General features: G+C 47.2%; 1 protein-coding gene across 1 annotated transcript in view; it reads left to right on the forward strand.

The window, feature by feature from the left end:
• LOC109786712 (uncharacterized) overlaps positions 1 to 5,715 on the forward strand; it is a 70,927-nt gene extending 65,212 nt beyond the window's left edge. Inside the window, exons 3-6 of the mRNA XM_045231636.2 lie at positions 2,399 to 2,665; positions 2,761 to 4,182; positions 4,807 to 4,933; positions 5,350 to 5,715. Of these exons, the coding sequence (XP_045087571.2) occupies positions 2,399 to 2,665; positions 2,761 to 3,016 (523 nt within the window). The 3' untranslated portion in view covers positions 3,017 to 4,182; positions 4,807 to 4,933; positions 5,350 to 5,715. The remainder of the gene's footprint in view (positions 1 to 2,398; positions 2,666 to 2,760; positions 4,183 to 4,806; positions 4,934 to 5,349) is intronic.
• The last annotated feature ends 11,127 nt before the right edge of the window (positions 5,716 to 16,842 follow it).

Below are 16,842 nucleotides of genomic sequence, written 5' to 3' on the forward strand. Positions count from 1 at the left end.
TCGCTGAAGCGGCTCCGGTGCTACGGTTGCAGCGCCTGTCGACATACAAGAAAGCTCATCTGTGGTAAGTGAACAGTTGCACGATAAAGAGAAAAACCGAAGGAGTACAAATCGAAATAACCTGATGAGGCTACGATGTGGGTAAAGCAGGGCCGGTGGAGTTGAATATGGCGTCCGTGTAGCGGGTCCGGTGTAGTGGACGAAGGCTTCGGCGGGCGCGTTGTACAGTGCTTTCGGTGAGGCAGATCTGTTACGGCGGACGAGGGCTTGTATGAAGGGCCAGCGAAGGGGCGGACGAGGGAGTCAGTGAAGGGCCTACGCTGTGGTGGACGAGGGCGCCGGTTAAGCAGATCCGGTGCGGTGGACCATGATGGCGGTCAAGGAGATCTGGAGCGGTGGACAAGCCAGTCGCTGAAGCGGCTCCGGTGAAGTGGTGAGTTGGCAGTTGGGGGTTCCAAGGTGCGGAAGGTAGATCCGGCGGGGTGTGAGGTCCACCGCTGCGGCGGAGGACTAGATTCGGCGGCTTGCCGTGGTTGGGAGGGTCGGGGAGGGGAAGGGGAGGGGCTCTGGGGAAGAATGTTGGGGGCATAGAGGGGAAAACAATGGAGTTACCAAAGCAGCCCTTTTCCGTTCATGTGGCAGGGGTAAAACAGGAATATCGCAGGGCTAAACTTTCGGGCGCGTGATATTTCGATGTGAGCGGGAAGTTTGAAAGCTTTTGGCGCCTAAAATTATAAGTATTCTGCTCTCGTACGGCCGACTATGTTATCATGGCCGACAATTTGTTTGTTTTACCCGCAAAAAATATTTGCAAGTTTTGAAAATCAATGTCTCCAACTCGAAACTTAGATTGTCCATTCAATTCAAATATGGATCATTGAGCTACTACAAGCAAATACCATCATACGGTCCAATTCAAATGAAATTCGAAATGTGTTTATCTTAAATATGATGACAAAAGCAAAAGTGTGTATGTGTATGAATAAAGTCGATGATTATAAAGTTTGAACATGCCTGTATGTGTATATCTTTAGGTTTGATATATGAATTTGAAATCACGAAATCCCGACTTAAAAAATGTACCTCCATTTAAATGAATTACAAAAGCTAATGATGGAGTCGAATTCCAAAATTCCAATCTTATGTTTGTAATTCTGGTACACCAAGGTATATCACGCATGTTCAAAAGTATCATTATCTCATAGTACAAACTGTGAAACAAATTGATCAACCATGAGTGCACAATATCTCAATTACGCTAAAGTCCCTCAAATATAGACACCTCACTCTTTATCTGAAGTCAACCCCCCCCCCCCCCCCCCACCACCACCACACACACACATAGAGAAGTCGTTCTCTCCCCCAAACACCAACACACGAGCACATTAACACCCCTCTCTCTTGTAAAGTCCGGACCCCAACTTAGGTCTCTATCACTTTGTCTCTCGGGCATGCACACATCTCTTCCCTCACTCTCTAGGTCTCCCGCTATCTCTCTTACCCAAACACACGCACTATGTAGAGTGTATATTCCCATACACACAAAACGTCGCCCCCAAACGTCTATCTCCCTAGTTATGTGGTTCTCGCGCACTCACCTCACACACCACCACCACTGCAAACAAGCACACTTTGTCTCCTTGTGCACCACTCTCCTCTTTCTATCTCTCCCACATGCGGACCCGCCCCATCTCCTTCCCTGTATACATATATGTCGTGACTCTTTACATAGCTCCCTAATGTATAATCGTTCTCGATTTCGCACATTGTTCTCTACACCATCTATTCTAGATCTCTCATGAAGTCCCTATCACACACACGATGACTCGCTTCCCTTGCGTCTCCGTTCATAGGCCAATTTCGGACAACATCAACATTGCCTCCCTATCTATACGCCATTTATGGACACAAACGACCCCTCTCGCCCCCTCTCTTCCTCTCTCTCTCTCTCTCTCTCCGTCGCTAGCTCTCTCTTTCTCTCGCTCTCACACCCCTCTCCTACACACACAATCGATGTCTCTTCCAAATAGTCTGCTCCCCCCGCCCGCACCCGTGCTATCCCGCTACTACACATGTCACACCATTCCCCCTTCCCTTATACTAGGTTTACATCATCAGTGGTCTCTCTGCTCCACATACACTCTCTCCCCACTACTAGGAAAATGTTTATACATAGAAGTTTAACAGTAGCGTTTATTTAAACCCCCATGCTACTGGTAATTACCAGTAGCGTTGGTTTCTTTTGAACACGCTATTAATAAATATCTCTCATGGACAGGACGTAGTAGTAGCGCATGTCGTAAAACCTCGCTATTACTAAGTGAAAAGCTATAACGCAGGTGAGACACCCCACGCTACTACTACCCCGATCCAGTCGCACCACGGAACTCTCGTGAATTCATCAAAAAAACTCTCGCGACCTCACCCCCACCCCTCTGTGGACCTCCTCTCCCCACGATATCCACCCCGCCGCCACCACCCACGCCCGCCAGTTCCTCGCCGGCCACGCCCTCCGCCGCGCCCTCCCCTCTCCAGCTTCCTGGCGCGCGATCCTCCCCGCGGCCTCCAGCCGCCTCCTCTCCGTCACCGCGTCCACCCAGCAGAACACCGCCGACACCGCCATCGACCTCTCCAACGACGAGAGCCGCCGCCGCCTCGTCAACAGGTGCGTCTCCTCCATTACCCCTTCGAGTCTTCGACCTCTGGGCCAGCAAGAACGGTTTGCTGATTGGGAGGCCGCGTACACCTGCGTGCGCGCAGTCTGATGTACAGGAGCAAGCAGAGGGGCTTCCTGGAGCTGGACCTGGTGCTCGGGACCTGGGCGGAGCAGCACGTCCGCTCCATGGACGAGGCCAACGTCCGCTCCCTGCTCCAGATCCTTGACCTCGAGAGCTATCCTGCCCTGCCCCTGCCCCTCCCCCTCCCCCTTTTATTGACTGATCTAGCTACTCATCTGATTGTTTTTCTGTCTTACTATGGTATCTATAACATACTTCAGACTAAAAAATTCAGCTAGTAGGGATACTCTTGGTTTCTTTGTCCTGGATTTATCACTTCAGCCTATGTGTGTCACGCTTGACCCAGTCAAATTGGTCCCGAACCACCCCCCACCAGTTTATCTGTAATGTACTGGAAAATTTGTTAATGGGAATGTTCAGTGTTATGTGGTGTATGCTGCAAGTATCGGATTTAGTTTGATGTCCATCAGTCGCTTCGCAAGAATTGACTAGACAAACACCTATATTACATCTCATGTTCAGGGTTTAGTGTCAGAGATCTTGCCTGTGTTCCAGCCAATCATTCTCGAAAGCACATGGGTATTAACAATGTTGTTCCTCTATAGTGCTAGCTATCTGATTTTGCTGTAAATCATTGCATAACCTAGTTGTGTTAGATTTGTCCATCCCTTATGATAACAGTATGTAGAATCACCAGCTGAACGTGAAGGCCTCTGCAACGTGCTGCTGTTTTTTCTTGGATTTCTTGGAGTCTCTGGAGTGCGTTCTTGAGCTTTTTGGCCTTTCGGGAACTGCTGGACACTACAACGCCACGGCCACAACAGAGCGAGCTGCACGAATCGATTCACCACAGTGAGGCATAGACCAAAACCTAGCTTGCTTCACCGATTCGCGGCGGCGGGGACGGTGACCGGCGTGGGGCCGTGGGCGCATGTCGACCGGCGCTGCTGCTGCGCCGCTGGTGGGTGGCCAGTCGGCGGTCATCCTCACATCCTGTTGGAGGCTTGGAGCTCTCGCCTCTGACTCGAGGTCTGAGCCTCTCGGCCTCTCGCCTCTTTATGTTGATAACCGGAGTAGTCCTAGTGTAAATTGAGCTAGCTCTAGTGTTAATGCGTATGTATATTACTGGTTGCTCTTGCTGCGCTGTCAGGTGAAAGCAGTTCTCCTGTAATCCCGAGTTTCAGTCATATGGTTCTGAACTTCTGATATTAGCATATACGCTTTCTTCTGAACTGGGTGGATGTTGGTTGGCATATAGTATGCGTAGTTCTTATCTTCCTTTTTAAATTCCTTTGAAGTGGTGCTCTGTACTGACTAATGATGATACTAGTTATTTGCTACTGCTCCTAATGCTCTAGTAGAAGAGGCTGCTGAAGGGCACACTCAAGAACAGGGGACTGCTCCAGAACAAGAAGCATGTGCAAGTCTGGTGTAGACAAACAAGGTAATTACCATGTATGTTTTCGACATTTTCATAGTTGTTACAATATGTGAATTTGCAATGCTTGCATTACACTTAAATTGTGAGCTTTGCGCAGAATTATTTTTTAGTGGCACCCCCATAGTGTAATCCTAGATCCGCCACTGTATAGAGTGATTTGACATGCCGCCTGAAAGTACTAGTTGTGCATATTGGATATCTGTAGCATTACATTTTGAACCTAATTTTGGTCTGCTAACTCTAGCTTGCTTTTCCATGTTAATCAGAATGTGGTGAATTTTTGTAATAAAAAACATGTCACTCCTTGAGTGACAGCTTTTATGGGGTGTAGAAAAGAATGACTTTAAAGAAAATGTACTTTGTGGATGTTCTATATTTCTCGGTTTCGAAGAAGCAGAAAATGAAGAAGTAAGTTGTCTAACCATTTGATCTGTCTTGGTTTGCTTGACTCTAAATGTGTAGCTTTTGCTTCAATTCATTTGGATCCAATGTTGCCTCGTGTAAAGAATAAACCATGTATCTTGCTTCAACTTTTATTTTTGAACTAGGACAAAATATTCTAAGAGAACTTCCACATTCACTCATGGCAATGTATGATAATAAAGTATGTTGTGTCATTGGTTTCAGACATCTGGACGAGAAGAAAAAGAAGTGCAAGGCTGGTAAGGTCGAGACTCATCTTGAATTCCCTGGACGTGAAAAGGTTAAATTTGGTGAAGTTGTCGAAGCTCCACCAAAGTTATCATTCCCAAAGGTGCCTTCTCTACTCATAACCTTTTATGTTATTAGATTTGGTCGGATTCATATGAAGGGTTGACTGAACTTTTGAAGGACGCCCCATATACTTCAGTGCTTGTATGTTTGTCTTAGATTCTTATGGTCTGATCCCTGCCAATATGAATTTGACTGTTGGCATTTGTTGTTACCAAAATAGATCACTTTTCAGCCATTTAGAAATGAGAAGTTGACTTCTTGTAAATGTGAATTTGGTGTACAGGATTTGACAACAAAAAATAATGTTATATGATGAATGAATGATATTTTTAACAACCAAAGTGATGTTTGACATTGAGCTTTCTTATTCTTGTAGCACATTGTTAATAGTACTATTTTGTTGAATTGATGCAATGTGCGTACTAACAAGTTTTAACTTTCCCGACGTGGGCGCAGAGGTGATCGACGCTGACAAGCGCGGCCCGGTGGCGCTGTGCTCTTCAACCACTCAGAGGCGGACTTCGCCGTGAAGCCCGGTGGCCACGTCGCACAGATGATCGTCCAGGTGATTTCGACGCCGGAGGTCACCGATGTGGAGGACCTTGACGCCACAGTCCGCGAGAGGGAGGATTCGTGTCCACCGGCGTCTGAACTCCTAGCCTTGTAGATACATCTAGAGAGGTGGTCTGTTTAGGTTGGTGGTAGACCACTAGGGAAGGTACCCACCTTACGATGATGGTTGCGTGTGTCTGATGTTAAATGGAATCTTGAGATGGTTCTGTGAGTTGGTTTGGTTTGCACTGGACGTATTACCATTCATAAGTACTACATCTAATTTTTATTTTTTTTAATTCCTAAATTGTTAGTAGTAGCGTGGGTCAAAAGTGAGGGCTACTAGTAGTTAGGTTAGTAGTAGCGTGGGTTTTAGGTTAGTAGTAGCGTGGGTGCACACGCGCTACTACTAACTTTTTAGCTGTAGCGTGGGGTAACAAACGCGCTACTGCTAAAAACTAGCTGTAGCGCCGTAGCAGTAGCGCGGGAACCCACGCTACTGCTATGCAAAAAACCCACGCTACTGGTAGTGTTTTTCCTAGTAGTGCCCTCTCACACACAAACGCGTGCACAAACACACACAGACACGCACAAACACCCATTTATCTGGATCCTCATCTCTCCCCATGTCCGCATGTGTATCTCACACACTCACTCTCTAATTATGTATATGTGTCTCCACGTTACACAACACAAAGCTCCATGTACATGTCTCTCTCTATCCTCCACACAGATAGACACAAAGAATCTGTTATCATTGCCTCAGTCTCTAACATATCACACACGCACACTGTCTATGTGTATCTCACACACTCACTCTCTAATTATGTATATGTGTCTCCACGTTACACAACACAAAGCCCCATGTACATGTCTCTCTCTATCCTCCACACAGATAGACACAAAGAATCTGTTATCATTGCCTCAGTCTCTAACATATCACACACGCACACTGTCTCTCTCTCTCGCAAACACGCTCAACAAGGGTTTCCCCGTGAATAACGTACCATCTATTCATCAATAGTCGTGGCAGTACGGCGAACACGAGACGTGAAAAAGAATAAATCTACACGTGCTTAGACCACCTAGTATGACTACTAGGACTAGAGCAAACCAAAAAGCGCGCCGCCGTCACCCCCTCCTTGTCGGCGACGGGAAAATCTTTGTTTTACACAGTCGAGAAGTCATTGTGCTAAGGCCCCAGATGCCGAGGCGTTGAAAAGAATGTAGATGCTAGTTTACGGAAGCAAGTATCGATAATACGTTTGTATCTCCATACTTATATTTCTTCTCTTATAAAAAACCGAGTTGGTGATGATGGTACGTGTGCCATCTTGCAATATAGACCGTCCGATCTATATCTGACGGATGGAAATTAAACTAAAAGATACCCGCACCCCTCTCCACATTTGCGGACAAGGCCTTCCCTCGTTCATCCTTATCTCCAACAAACCTCATTGTTGAGCAATTAAGAAAGGAAGCCTATGGAACAAACTGGCCTGGTGGCCGCTGCCGGCGTCGTCAATCCCCGTGCCTCCGCTCAGTCCGACCACCAACCACCACCACACCCCACTCCTCTTCACCTTATCTCATATTTCTCGAGATATCATTAGTTTTTACACATGGGATTACTCCCGCAAGGGTCAATCACAACAAGTGTTTTATAAAAAAATGCATCTTGATGTTCCGTGCAATGCACGGATCTTGCTAGTACTCCTACACAAGACTAAGTTGGTGATGCTGGTGTGTCTGCCATCCGTCGTTTCTGACCATTAGATCTACATCTAACGATTGTGAGGTAAGTTGTTGTCTTTTCTCACCAACATCCCACTTGTCTACCAATTTGCAGAAAAATCCATAATTAGTATCTTAAAACCAACCACATCCCTCCCTGACCTCACCAAAACAGCCCAAGGAATATATTCTAATTGAAACATAATATATCTCTAGTGACATATGTATATCAAAATTAGAGTGTTTTGTACCAAGTTTGTGAATAAGTATTATTTTAATTATGATTCGTTGCAACGGACATGAACATTGCTAGTATTTCCAACCATGCATTTTTTCCTAGTATTCCATAGTTTTGAGTTTTCCATCAAGATATTAGTCACTCATGGTTGATATTTACTTTCAATCATGTACACATATGCACTATGTAACTAGCCTTGCTTATTGGCTTCCAAAGCTTAACTTTCACTCCTACTTACAATATGTAGAGTATTTAACAAAAAACTACCACTTTGAACCAGCCCTAGGAAGAATCTATTGTACAAAAAATAGCAAAAACATACCCAAAATTTCTTCCACGCCAAAAACTACTACCTAGTACTCCTACCGATTAGGTTCGTTTAAACCCATTTATGACAGGGTTGGCCCACACATCCGTGCTGACGAGGCAGCTTAAACCAACACATTTTGTTTGACCGTTGACACGAGGGACCCACATCTGACCTTCTATCCTGTTATTCCCCCTCAAATCATTATTTTTCCTGAACATTACTTCAAACATTACTGATGCGTGTTCGTCGGTGGCGTCGGTGATGAGCGAGTTGGCCGCCGCTCCGCCGGACGGGCCGGACGCCGCGCTGGCCTTCGCACGGGTTGGCAGGCTGGCCCGAGCGTGACTCATGAGCGAGCAAGCCGCCGCGCTGGCCTTAGCGCGGCGCGCGCGAGCAAGTAGCCGCGCTGCCGTGCCAATCTAGCTAGCAAACCTTGCACACAAGCAGCTGGACGGAGCTATCTTGGCTAGCTAGCGGCCGCGAGCGCCGGACGGAGCTGGCATCCGGGCTGTCGCAACATGGGCTCCGCACCGCCGGCGGTTTTGACCTCGCCGTCTGCCGGCGGCGGTAGCTGCGTCCCATGGCTGAGGATGACTAGGTGGACGGGCCGGAGGTAGGAGGTCACTCGAGGATTTTTGTTGGTAAGAGCATGTACAATGGTTGATAAGGTAGTCTTATCTTAAGTCTGCCACGTATGCAAGTGGTAGTAGTTTCTTGGCATTTTAGTGGTTTCTTGCATTATTAGGGGTTTCTTGTAAGGAACAATGTACGTACTACTAGCGACAAAAGGCGATTCTAGGTTGGGTTGTACTCCAACGAGTACTACTAGTGGTCGCGGGAGTGTATACCTCGTTTTGTGGGTTCGATCCCGGCCGAACGCACGGCGGTCTTTTTTTTTAAATAGTAATACCACACTTCGCTGCGAGTCAATATTTTACACGGGTAGTTTGAATTTTGAAGTCAAACGGACGTGCGGCCCCACAATCTTGGTGCACTGGATAGCCTAGCCACGTGAACGGGTTTTCCTTCCCAGCATCCAGTTGCTCGCGTGCTCGCCCTAGCCGCACCTCGCTTGCAGCTTCCTCATCAGCTAGTAGCATATTTAAACTAGCACCTACCAATTAAGGCCGAGGAGCCGGAAAAGCCTGGCGGGGCATTGGGAACTGTGCAATATGGCGCTGTACGTAAAGTGCTCTACTACTACTCTGTAGCTTGTGGCGTTGCACGCATGGACTTCACTCCATTATCGGCTCTACTATAAATGAAATTCCTCTTGACGTGTTTTTTTAAACCGAGGCAAAAGCTTTGCTTCATCTCATTCATAAAGAAGGAACTAGTAACAAAGTTCAACGAGATCCATTACACCTCCACAAATGGAAGCGAAAAGCCTAGTCTCGCTGTATCAAATAACTCAAATGTTCTGCCCCCGCAGTAACCGTTGCTGATAAACAGGCTGCTAGTGTGTGCGTGAGAGGAGCAGCTGCTGAGTAGGCCAGCTACATGAGAGGATCGGCTGAATAGAGCACCGAGAGTACCCACTAGGCCACTACGCAGGTGTACTTTCCCTGCATTGATAGTACAGCGATGGTTCTAGAGAACAGTAGTACCCTCCACTTCCAACTGTAGCTCCTTGGCCCTGAGATTCAAGAGTTCAAAACTGGTGCACTATACTAGACTAGACTAGAAGTACAGTACATCGCACTACTAGTTGAGAAAAGTAGTACTAGTACTGCTACAGTACGAGTACGTACTCCTCCGTCACATAATGTAAGACGTTTTTTGACACTAGTTGGCGTGTACAAAAAATGGCAAAAACATACCCAAAATTTCTTAATCCACGCCAAAAACTACTACCTAGTGCCAAAAATTTCTTACTAGTGCTATTATTTACAGTATAATGCAATCCCATAACGTTCCATAATGCTAGTACTAGTAGTAAATAATAGCCTCACCCCTTCGCTGAGGAACGATCTACAGTTGGAAGGGACGAGGCCCTACGGTTACTACGCTCTTATCTCCTCCTTGCCAGTTCCCCTCCCCCCGAAGAGAAGGCAGTTCGTCGCTGCACCCATGGATTCGCCAGGCGGTTCTCCTCCTCGTCGGGGCTGGGAGACCTTGGACGACGATCCTCTGGGAGAAATCGCATGCCGCTCCGACGTCCTCACCACCGCAAGACTCGGTGCTTCCTGCACCAACTTTTTCAAGACGCTGCTTAAACAGGCTTGGGAAAAGGCCATGCTCGTTGGTCTTCCATGCGTCCTCGAGGGAAGGTTCTTCTATGGGACAATCCTTTGAACATTCCACCGCTCCCTGGCCATGGTTGCACGTTGACTCTGCTAGAGTTGCCGACGTTGAGAGGTAGTCGGATTTTGTCCGATGAGCAGGTCAGTAATGGAGTTTGATCATGTAGTACTTAGTTATTCCATTTCCATCCCGTAATTTCTCCGCTGCCCACCGTCTTATATATAGGTCTGGGTCGGTGCCAACGAAGATTGGCTTGCATACCTCCGGCCGGATACCACCATCATTTTGCACAACATCCACAACAGTGTGGCCGTTCCAGTAGACCCCTTCTCCACCATTGGGATCGGCCTTCCGGACTGGCTGGGCTTGAATACGTATGATGATGCCTACATGAGACTGAAGAAGATAGCAATTGCGGACCCGCCGACAAAGCGACGCGGCTACGACGATTACTCGATTACTATCTCATCGCGGTGTTCGACATAAGGATTGCCATCAATGCAAGAGGCAGTAACGGCAGAGGCTGGCGCATGTTGGCGGCGGCAGATTTGTACCCCTACACGTTCGAAGACGCCGTGTGCCATCTAGGCTGCATCTTCGCGGTGACAAGCCAGGGGACTTGTTTCATCTGGTTGCCATCCTACAGTACGGGAGATTACAAACAGAATGCACAAACCATCATTTGCATCCCTAACGGTACTCCATTATTTTGCAGGGACCAGTCATCCCCCGATCAAAATAAGATCGCCGATCCTGGATGTGCATTTGCATCCACGATTCGGTCCAACCTGGAACCTTGTAGCTGACTTTGGCATATTGGGATCAACTATCTTAGCAGTCGTTACCCATGGTACCACTGATGTTCAACATGGTCCCACAATCTACCACGATCGGACCATCACCATCTACCCAGGTATTCCATTTTTTAACCCTCTCGCCTTCTCTTTCATTGTTGTACTAGTAGTATACTTAGTAGTACTAGTAGGAGTACTTTTTACCTTGGAGGACGCGTATAGCTAGCTAGGCCCTTGAAGACTTGAACCCACTAGCTGCCACCATTTTTGTTTTTCCATGTCTTACTATCTCATCCATGTAGCCAAGAGTGGCTATATATAATAAGCCGGTTATTTTACTTCCTCTATACCGGAGTAGTACTATTTGCTGCACAGTATTACTGACTGCCATATTTGAGCACAACATTATTATGCATGGACCTTGACTATGTACGTCACCATGTGTCCAGATCTGAGATGCCGCGTGTACCAGATGAACGGCGCCGAGTTCGACCCCCGTGATGCTATGTGGGTGCCGAGGAACACTCTTGGAGAGTACTCGCTTTTCATCGGGGACAGCTACCCCATTGTGAAGCGGATGCCACCTTCCGTGCACGACATTGAACGCCTACCGTTCATGAAGCATGGTTGTGTCTTCATTGCGCACCGCCGGATGAACGACATGCTGGGACACGCTATCCCTGATTTATGCCGCTTCAGCTTGGATGAGTCTCCATCGTGTGGAACTGGAATAGAAAGCTGCGACAATGATTCCCGTTGCCCACCGCTATGGATCGTGCCATCCATGAAGAACACCTGGGACTGGAACCTGGAGGAGGACATGTGGCCCATCTATAACGTGTAAGTGGAGTACGGTAATTGTGAACGGTAGCGTTGTGAATATATGTGGACTAGTCGCGCACAAATTTATCACATTAATTGGAGATGAACTTGTGTGGCATACTGGCATTTGTCCTTTAGAATTTATTACTAGTAAATGTGTTATGTGTACGTGCAACTTGTGTGGTTGTTGCACGGGCTCCAACACGCTCTTTGAGAAAAAAAGGTGGCACAGCTTTGGATATACGTGACGTGGCGGCATCATGCAGTAGCATTGTTCGCTATAGTTGTAGTACACTCCTACTAGGACGACAACTCCTATAAAACCTCGCGTTTGGCTCTTTGCCTCTTCGGGAGGTTCAACAGTTCGTACTCGTGTGAACCTTGCACTTGGCTCTTCGCCTCTTCGGAAGGTCCAACAATGATGATACTACAGTACAATATGCTTCTGGCAATCTGACACCGATTGAACTGCTACACGTCCACCGTGAGGGCGAGGGCGAGGGTGAGGGAGAGCGCGCTGTAGTCAAAACCCTCTCCTCGTCCTGCGAACCACCGCGCGCGTGGGCGAGGGAGAGGCGTAGTAAGCAAGCTTCTCCTTGTTCGGCGAGTTGACGGGACACATCAAAGCAGTACTTGTACTAGTAGTCCATACTGCTTCCTTTCCGATTAATATGGCTTAATTTGAAACGAGAAAAATACACTGGCGGTCAACGTATGTAACAATACGCTCTTTACGGTCACTATATATAGTTTTATGGTGATTATACGATCACTAGCTCATCGTAGAGCACCGTATTGCACCCTACTGACCGGCCACATAGTCGACGTGGCACTTTGTTGACTGGTTAAATTGTCACCTGGTTTCTGGGTCCCACCTATCAGTTGGCAGAGCAAAGAAATCAGTTAAACAAAACTTTACGCAGGCGCGACACGAGTCCAACCCTTGCGCGCGAACCGCCCTGGCTGTGTATGTGAGTGCATGCACGTGTACTCCCTCGGTCTTCCAACAAAGAGTGTACATTGGCTATAAAACAAAGAGTGTAGTACATGATGTACATCTACACTTCCAATGCATTTAGCCTTTAATCTAAATCGATATTGATTGACTAATGCACCAACTTGTGTTGTAGGTATAGGCTACATGTCTATCCTTAATTACAGCATGCAACGGCCTTCATTTAATCTTCTTCTCTCAATGGTCGCATGCACACATAAGTCTGCTACTTTTGGGCGTTAATTATGCCCTGGTCAATGTGTAAATCTCTAAATGTACAGTCTTTCACGGACGTAGGGAGTAGGTTGAGCACTTGAGCGTGAGCGTGTGTGTTGCGTCGTGTGCTGTGTGCCGCACGGGTGCGTGAGTGTTGCGTGCATCCATGTGTACGTGTGAATGTTGCATGTTGCATGCATGCATGCATGCATGGGGCTTACTCCCTTCCATTGACATGTTCATTTCAAGCTTCCTATGTTCCCTCCATATGGTGATACTCCCTCTGTTCCCAAATACGGAGTAAAAGCCTCCCTCTGTTCCCAAATACGGAGTATTTGTCTTTCTACAGATTTCAACAAGTGACCAGGTACGGAGCAAAATGAGTGAAGTGAGCGTAGAGGCATAGGGATACTGTAGAAAGGAAGTCCTCGCGATCCATTATTCCCCATCTCGGTCAGAGAGAACTATTCAACTAATCTTCGCAGTGAAGTGACAATACACGCTGCAGTAGATGGGACACGTAATTAATAAGTTGAACCAGCGTGTTGGTGTTACTAAATCAGCCTTACCCAGTACTGCCATCATGTTTGCCAGTAGAGCACGCTTCCGGAAATACGCCTACGCACCTCTATCCTCCATTAACTGACATATGGGCCCTCTTGTGGTAGACCCACATGTCATCGGTGTAACTATTTACACTCCGAAGGACGGTATATCCTGGTAGTAGTACTAGTAGAATTGAGATTTAATGCACTTTCTTCCCCGTCTTCCACTCTTCTTCCTCCTCTCTTCTTCTTCCTCCTCTCTTCCCCATCGTCGGCCGCACACCATTTACCCCCGCTCACTGCTCGCCCGCCCGCGCTATCTTCCTTGGTAGCTCGCGCGTACCATATCCCCCTGCTCATTGCTCGGCCACACGAGGAGAAGCTTCTTCGCTCGCCCGCCCGAATCCACTTCCCCACTGGCTCGCAGGCACCGAAAACCCCAATGGCAGAACCGACTGACACGCAGAGCCGCGATTTGAATTCCCTCCCCGATGTTCTCTTGGAGCATATCTGTAGTCGTATGGACCTACTCAGCACCGTCCATCTGGCCGCATGCTCGGTGTCTTTGTACCGTCTACTCGTCTGCAACCGGCTGGCTCTTTTCAAGACACCCTGCTTGGTGATGCCCGATCCTCGCAGGTGGCCCAGACACCGACTTGACGATCCTACGGAGGTTGCCGTGGTGCCCCTCGACATGCTACCACTACCCGTCCACCTGTCCTTCATGCGCGGCCACTACTGGGCGGGCATGAAGGCCAACTGGATCGTCCTCATCCACCACTCCGGTAGTCCGTGGCATCTCGTGGATATCTACACCCAGCGAGAGATCACCCTTCCATCGTTGGATACTGCCGCCATCGAGCCACGCGGCCCGCCGGACACTCCTGCCTACTACGCACGAGACACGTCAAACTTTTGGCTCGACCTCTATTTGCAGAGAGTTGTAATCTGCGAAGTGCCCACACCATCAGAAGACTACATGGATTACAAGCTCATTGCCTTGTTCAACATGAGACTAGTCTATCTGGAATCCGGTCGCCATACATGGTTATGGCTCATCATCAATCCTGTTGAGGCAACATTTTTGTTTGATGCTATAGTGCACGATGGCATCGTTTACGCGGTCGACGCACAAATTGGCTGCCTATACTGGTGAAATCTATCGCCGTGTAATTGTTCTATCTCATCTCATCTTTACCTTATGAATATGAATGCCTGTATATTTGTTACAAATTTAGAATACATAGCATGTCTATAACCACATCATTGCTATATGTTCCTCTCATTTCCTAGATTTTTATGACCACACATGTTATTGTTAGAGTTGATATGAGAACAATTGGCATCTAATGATTGTTAGAATACATATTATGAGCATAACATCATGATTGCTATATGTTACTCTCGTTTACAAGATTTTTATAACAACGCATGTTATTTCTTAGAGTTGATATGAGAGCAGCAGTAGTAAGTGCTATGGTAGAATATGAGTAGGCGTTGTCATAGTTGTTTTCCTCTCATTGTTACATGATGTTTGAACCATGACATATTGCTAGAATATGAAAGCCATTGGCTTATTTTTTTAACTTGGGGTATGATTATGACCACGGCATTGCAATTCTCTGTCTATGATATGTGTCACTGTTATAATAATCTTAATTCCACACATACTCTGAACATGATTGTTTATTTTTGTCCTTTTGGTCTCCAATTTGAATTGTTGCAGCAGACGCAAATGCGCTGGCCTTCATGATTCCAGGACCTGGAATCATACCAGCCGATGGGTGGTGGTTTATCGCTCGTTCAGCTGACGGCGGTCATTTGATGCTCACTCGCATGTACCAAATTGACCAAACCATTACATCAACCCACATGCAGTACAATGCGTGGGGCATTCGTGACATTGATGGCTATGGCTGCTTCGTGTTCGAGAAAGATCTCAGCTCCGTTGGGCCAGGCGTATTCAACTGGAGGCGGGTTTACAGCCTCGGCAACCACTCCTTGTTCCTCGGGCTCAATTATCTGATCATCCAACCAATCATCGATCATATCACCGGCGATGATTACCGTGCTATGCAACTTCCATTCGCGAGGGGGGACTGTGTTTACACATCATACCATGGGTTTCATGAATCACCATATCCAGAGATTCGTCGACACAGCTTGTTGCCAGATAATCTTCAGTGTGTGAAAGGCATCAAGCTTCCATGCGATGGATGGCTTTTGCAAACCCGACATGCGGCGATGTGGTTCATGCCAACATCAAATATGCACAACTTGATTCGTGCTGATATCTAGACTGAGCCATGTATCCTGCTGCTATAGCACGACCCTCTTTTGTTGGATATTATGTACTGTTGTTAGTTTGAAGCACTCCTCTGGTTTGAAGGATAGATACCTTCCTGGGATCAAGTGCATCCTAACTCACCTGCGTAGGATGTACTGATAATGATGATGGAGATGCTGTGCAGAAGCCATATATATATATATATCAGTTAGGCTTCAAGTGCGTACTTGTTAGTTAAACCTATGTATAAATTGTGACACTAAATATGACTAGTAAGTAGTACACTAGCAGTACTAGTATACGTCGGTCAAATTATTCATCATGTCCACACATTGAATTGACGTGATAACACGCTGCGCGTGAGGTGACACAAGAATCCCGGCGGCGTGTTTTGGTATTCTGGACTTCAGATTTGGAGTAACACTTATCTGTCGAAATCTTTCATCATTCACTTAAAACAATCAATTGATCATACATTGAGTACCATATAACTAGAATTACCGATGCAAGTCGAAGAAGGATTGGTCGGTGCTGCCGGCTGGCGTCAAGTTCGATCCCACGGATCAGGAGCCGATCGAGCACCTTGAGGCCAAAGTGAGTGCTGACAGCACGAGATTTCAGTCTCTCATCTATTTGTTCATACCAACCATCGACAGCGAACACGGCATATGCTACACCCAACCTGAGAAACTTCCAGGTAAGACACCGATCGGCCGTCTACTTGCACAAACATATTCCTTTGTTTATAGCTCTATTTTTCTTTTTAGGCGCAGACCTGGTGAAGCAATTACAATTCGACAGTTAATAAAAAGTGAAACAAGTGACTGCAACATGCCAAAGATGTTATGAAAATGCCAACTACGTACACTAAAACCTGTATTCCACAATACTGCGGGTATCACACTGAGTGGCCTAAGGAAGCATTTCTTCCAGCGCAATTCCAGGGCATTCAAAAGGGGCAAGTGGACGCGTCGCAAGATACAGTCGGAGTGCGGCATGCACGCGATGTGGCACAAGACCGGCAATACCTTGCCGGTGATGGTCAACGACCGGCAGACGGGCAGCAAAAAAGGTTCTGGTGCTGCACACCAACGAGAACTTCGACCAGCAGAGGACCAACTGGGTGATGCACCAGTACCACCTCGGGGACCTGGAGCAAGAGAAGGAGCGGGAGCTGGTCCTCTGCAAGATTTTCTACCAGACGAACACTAGG

This window comes from Aegilops tauschii, chromosome 7 (genome assembly GCF_002575655.3).
Source record: "Aegilops tauschii subsp. strangulata cultivar AL8/78 chromosome 7, Aet v6.0, whole genome shotgun sequence".
In the NCBI taxonomy this organism is placed as follows: Eukaryota; Viridiplantae; Streptophyta; class Magnoliopsida; order Poales; family Poaceae; genus Aegilops; species Aegilops tauschii.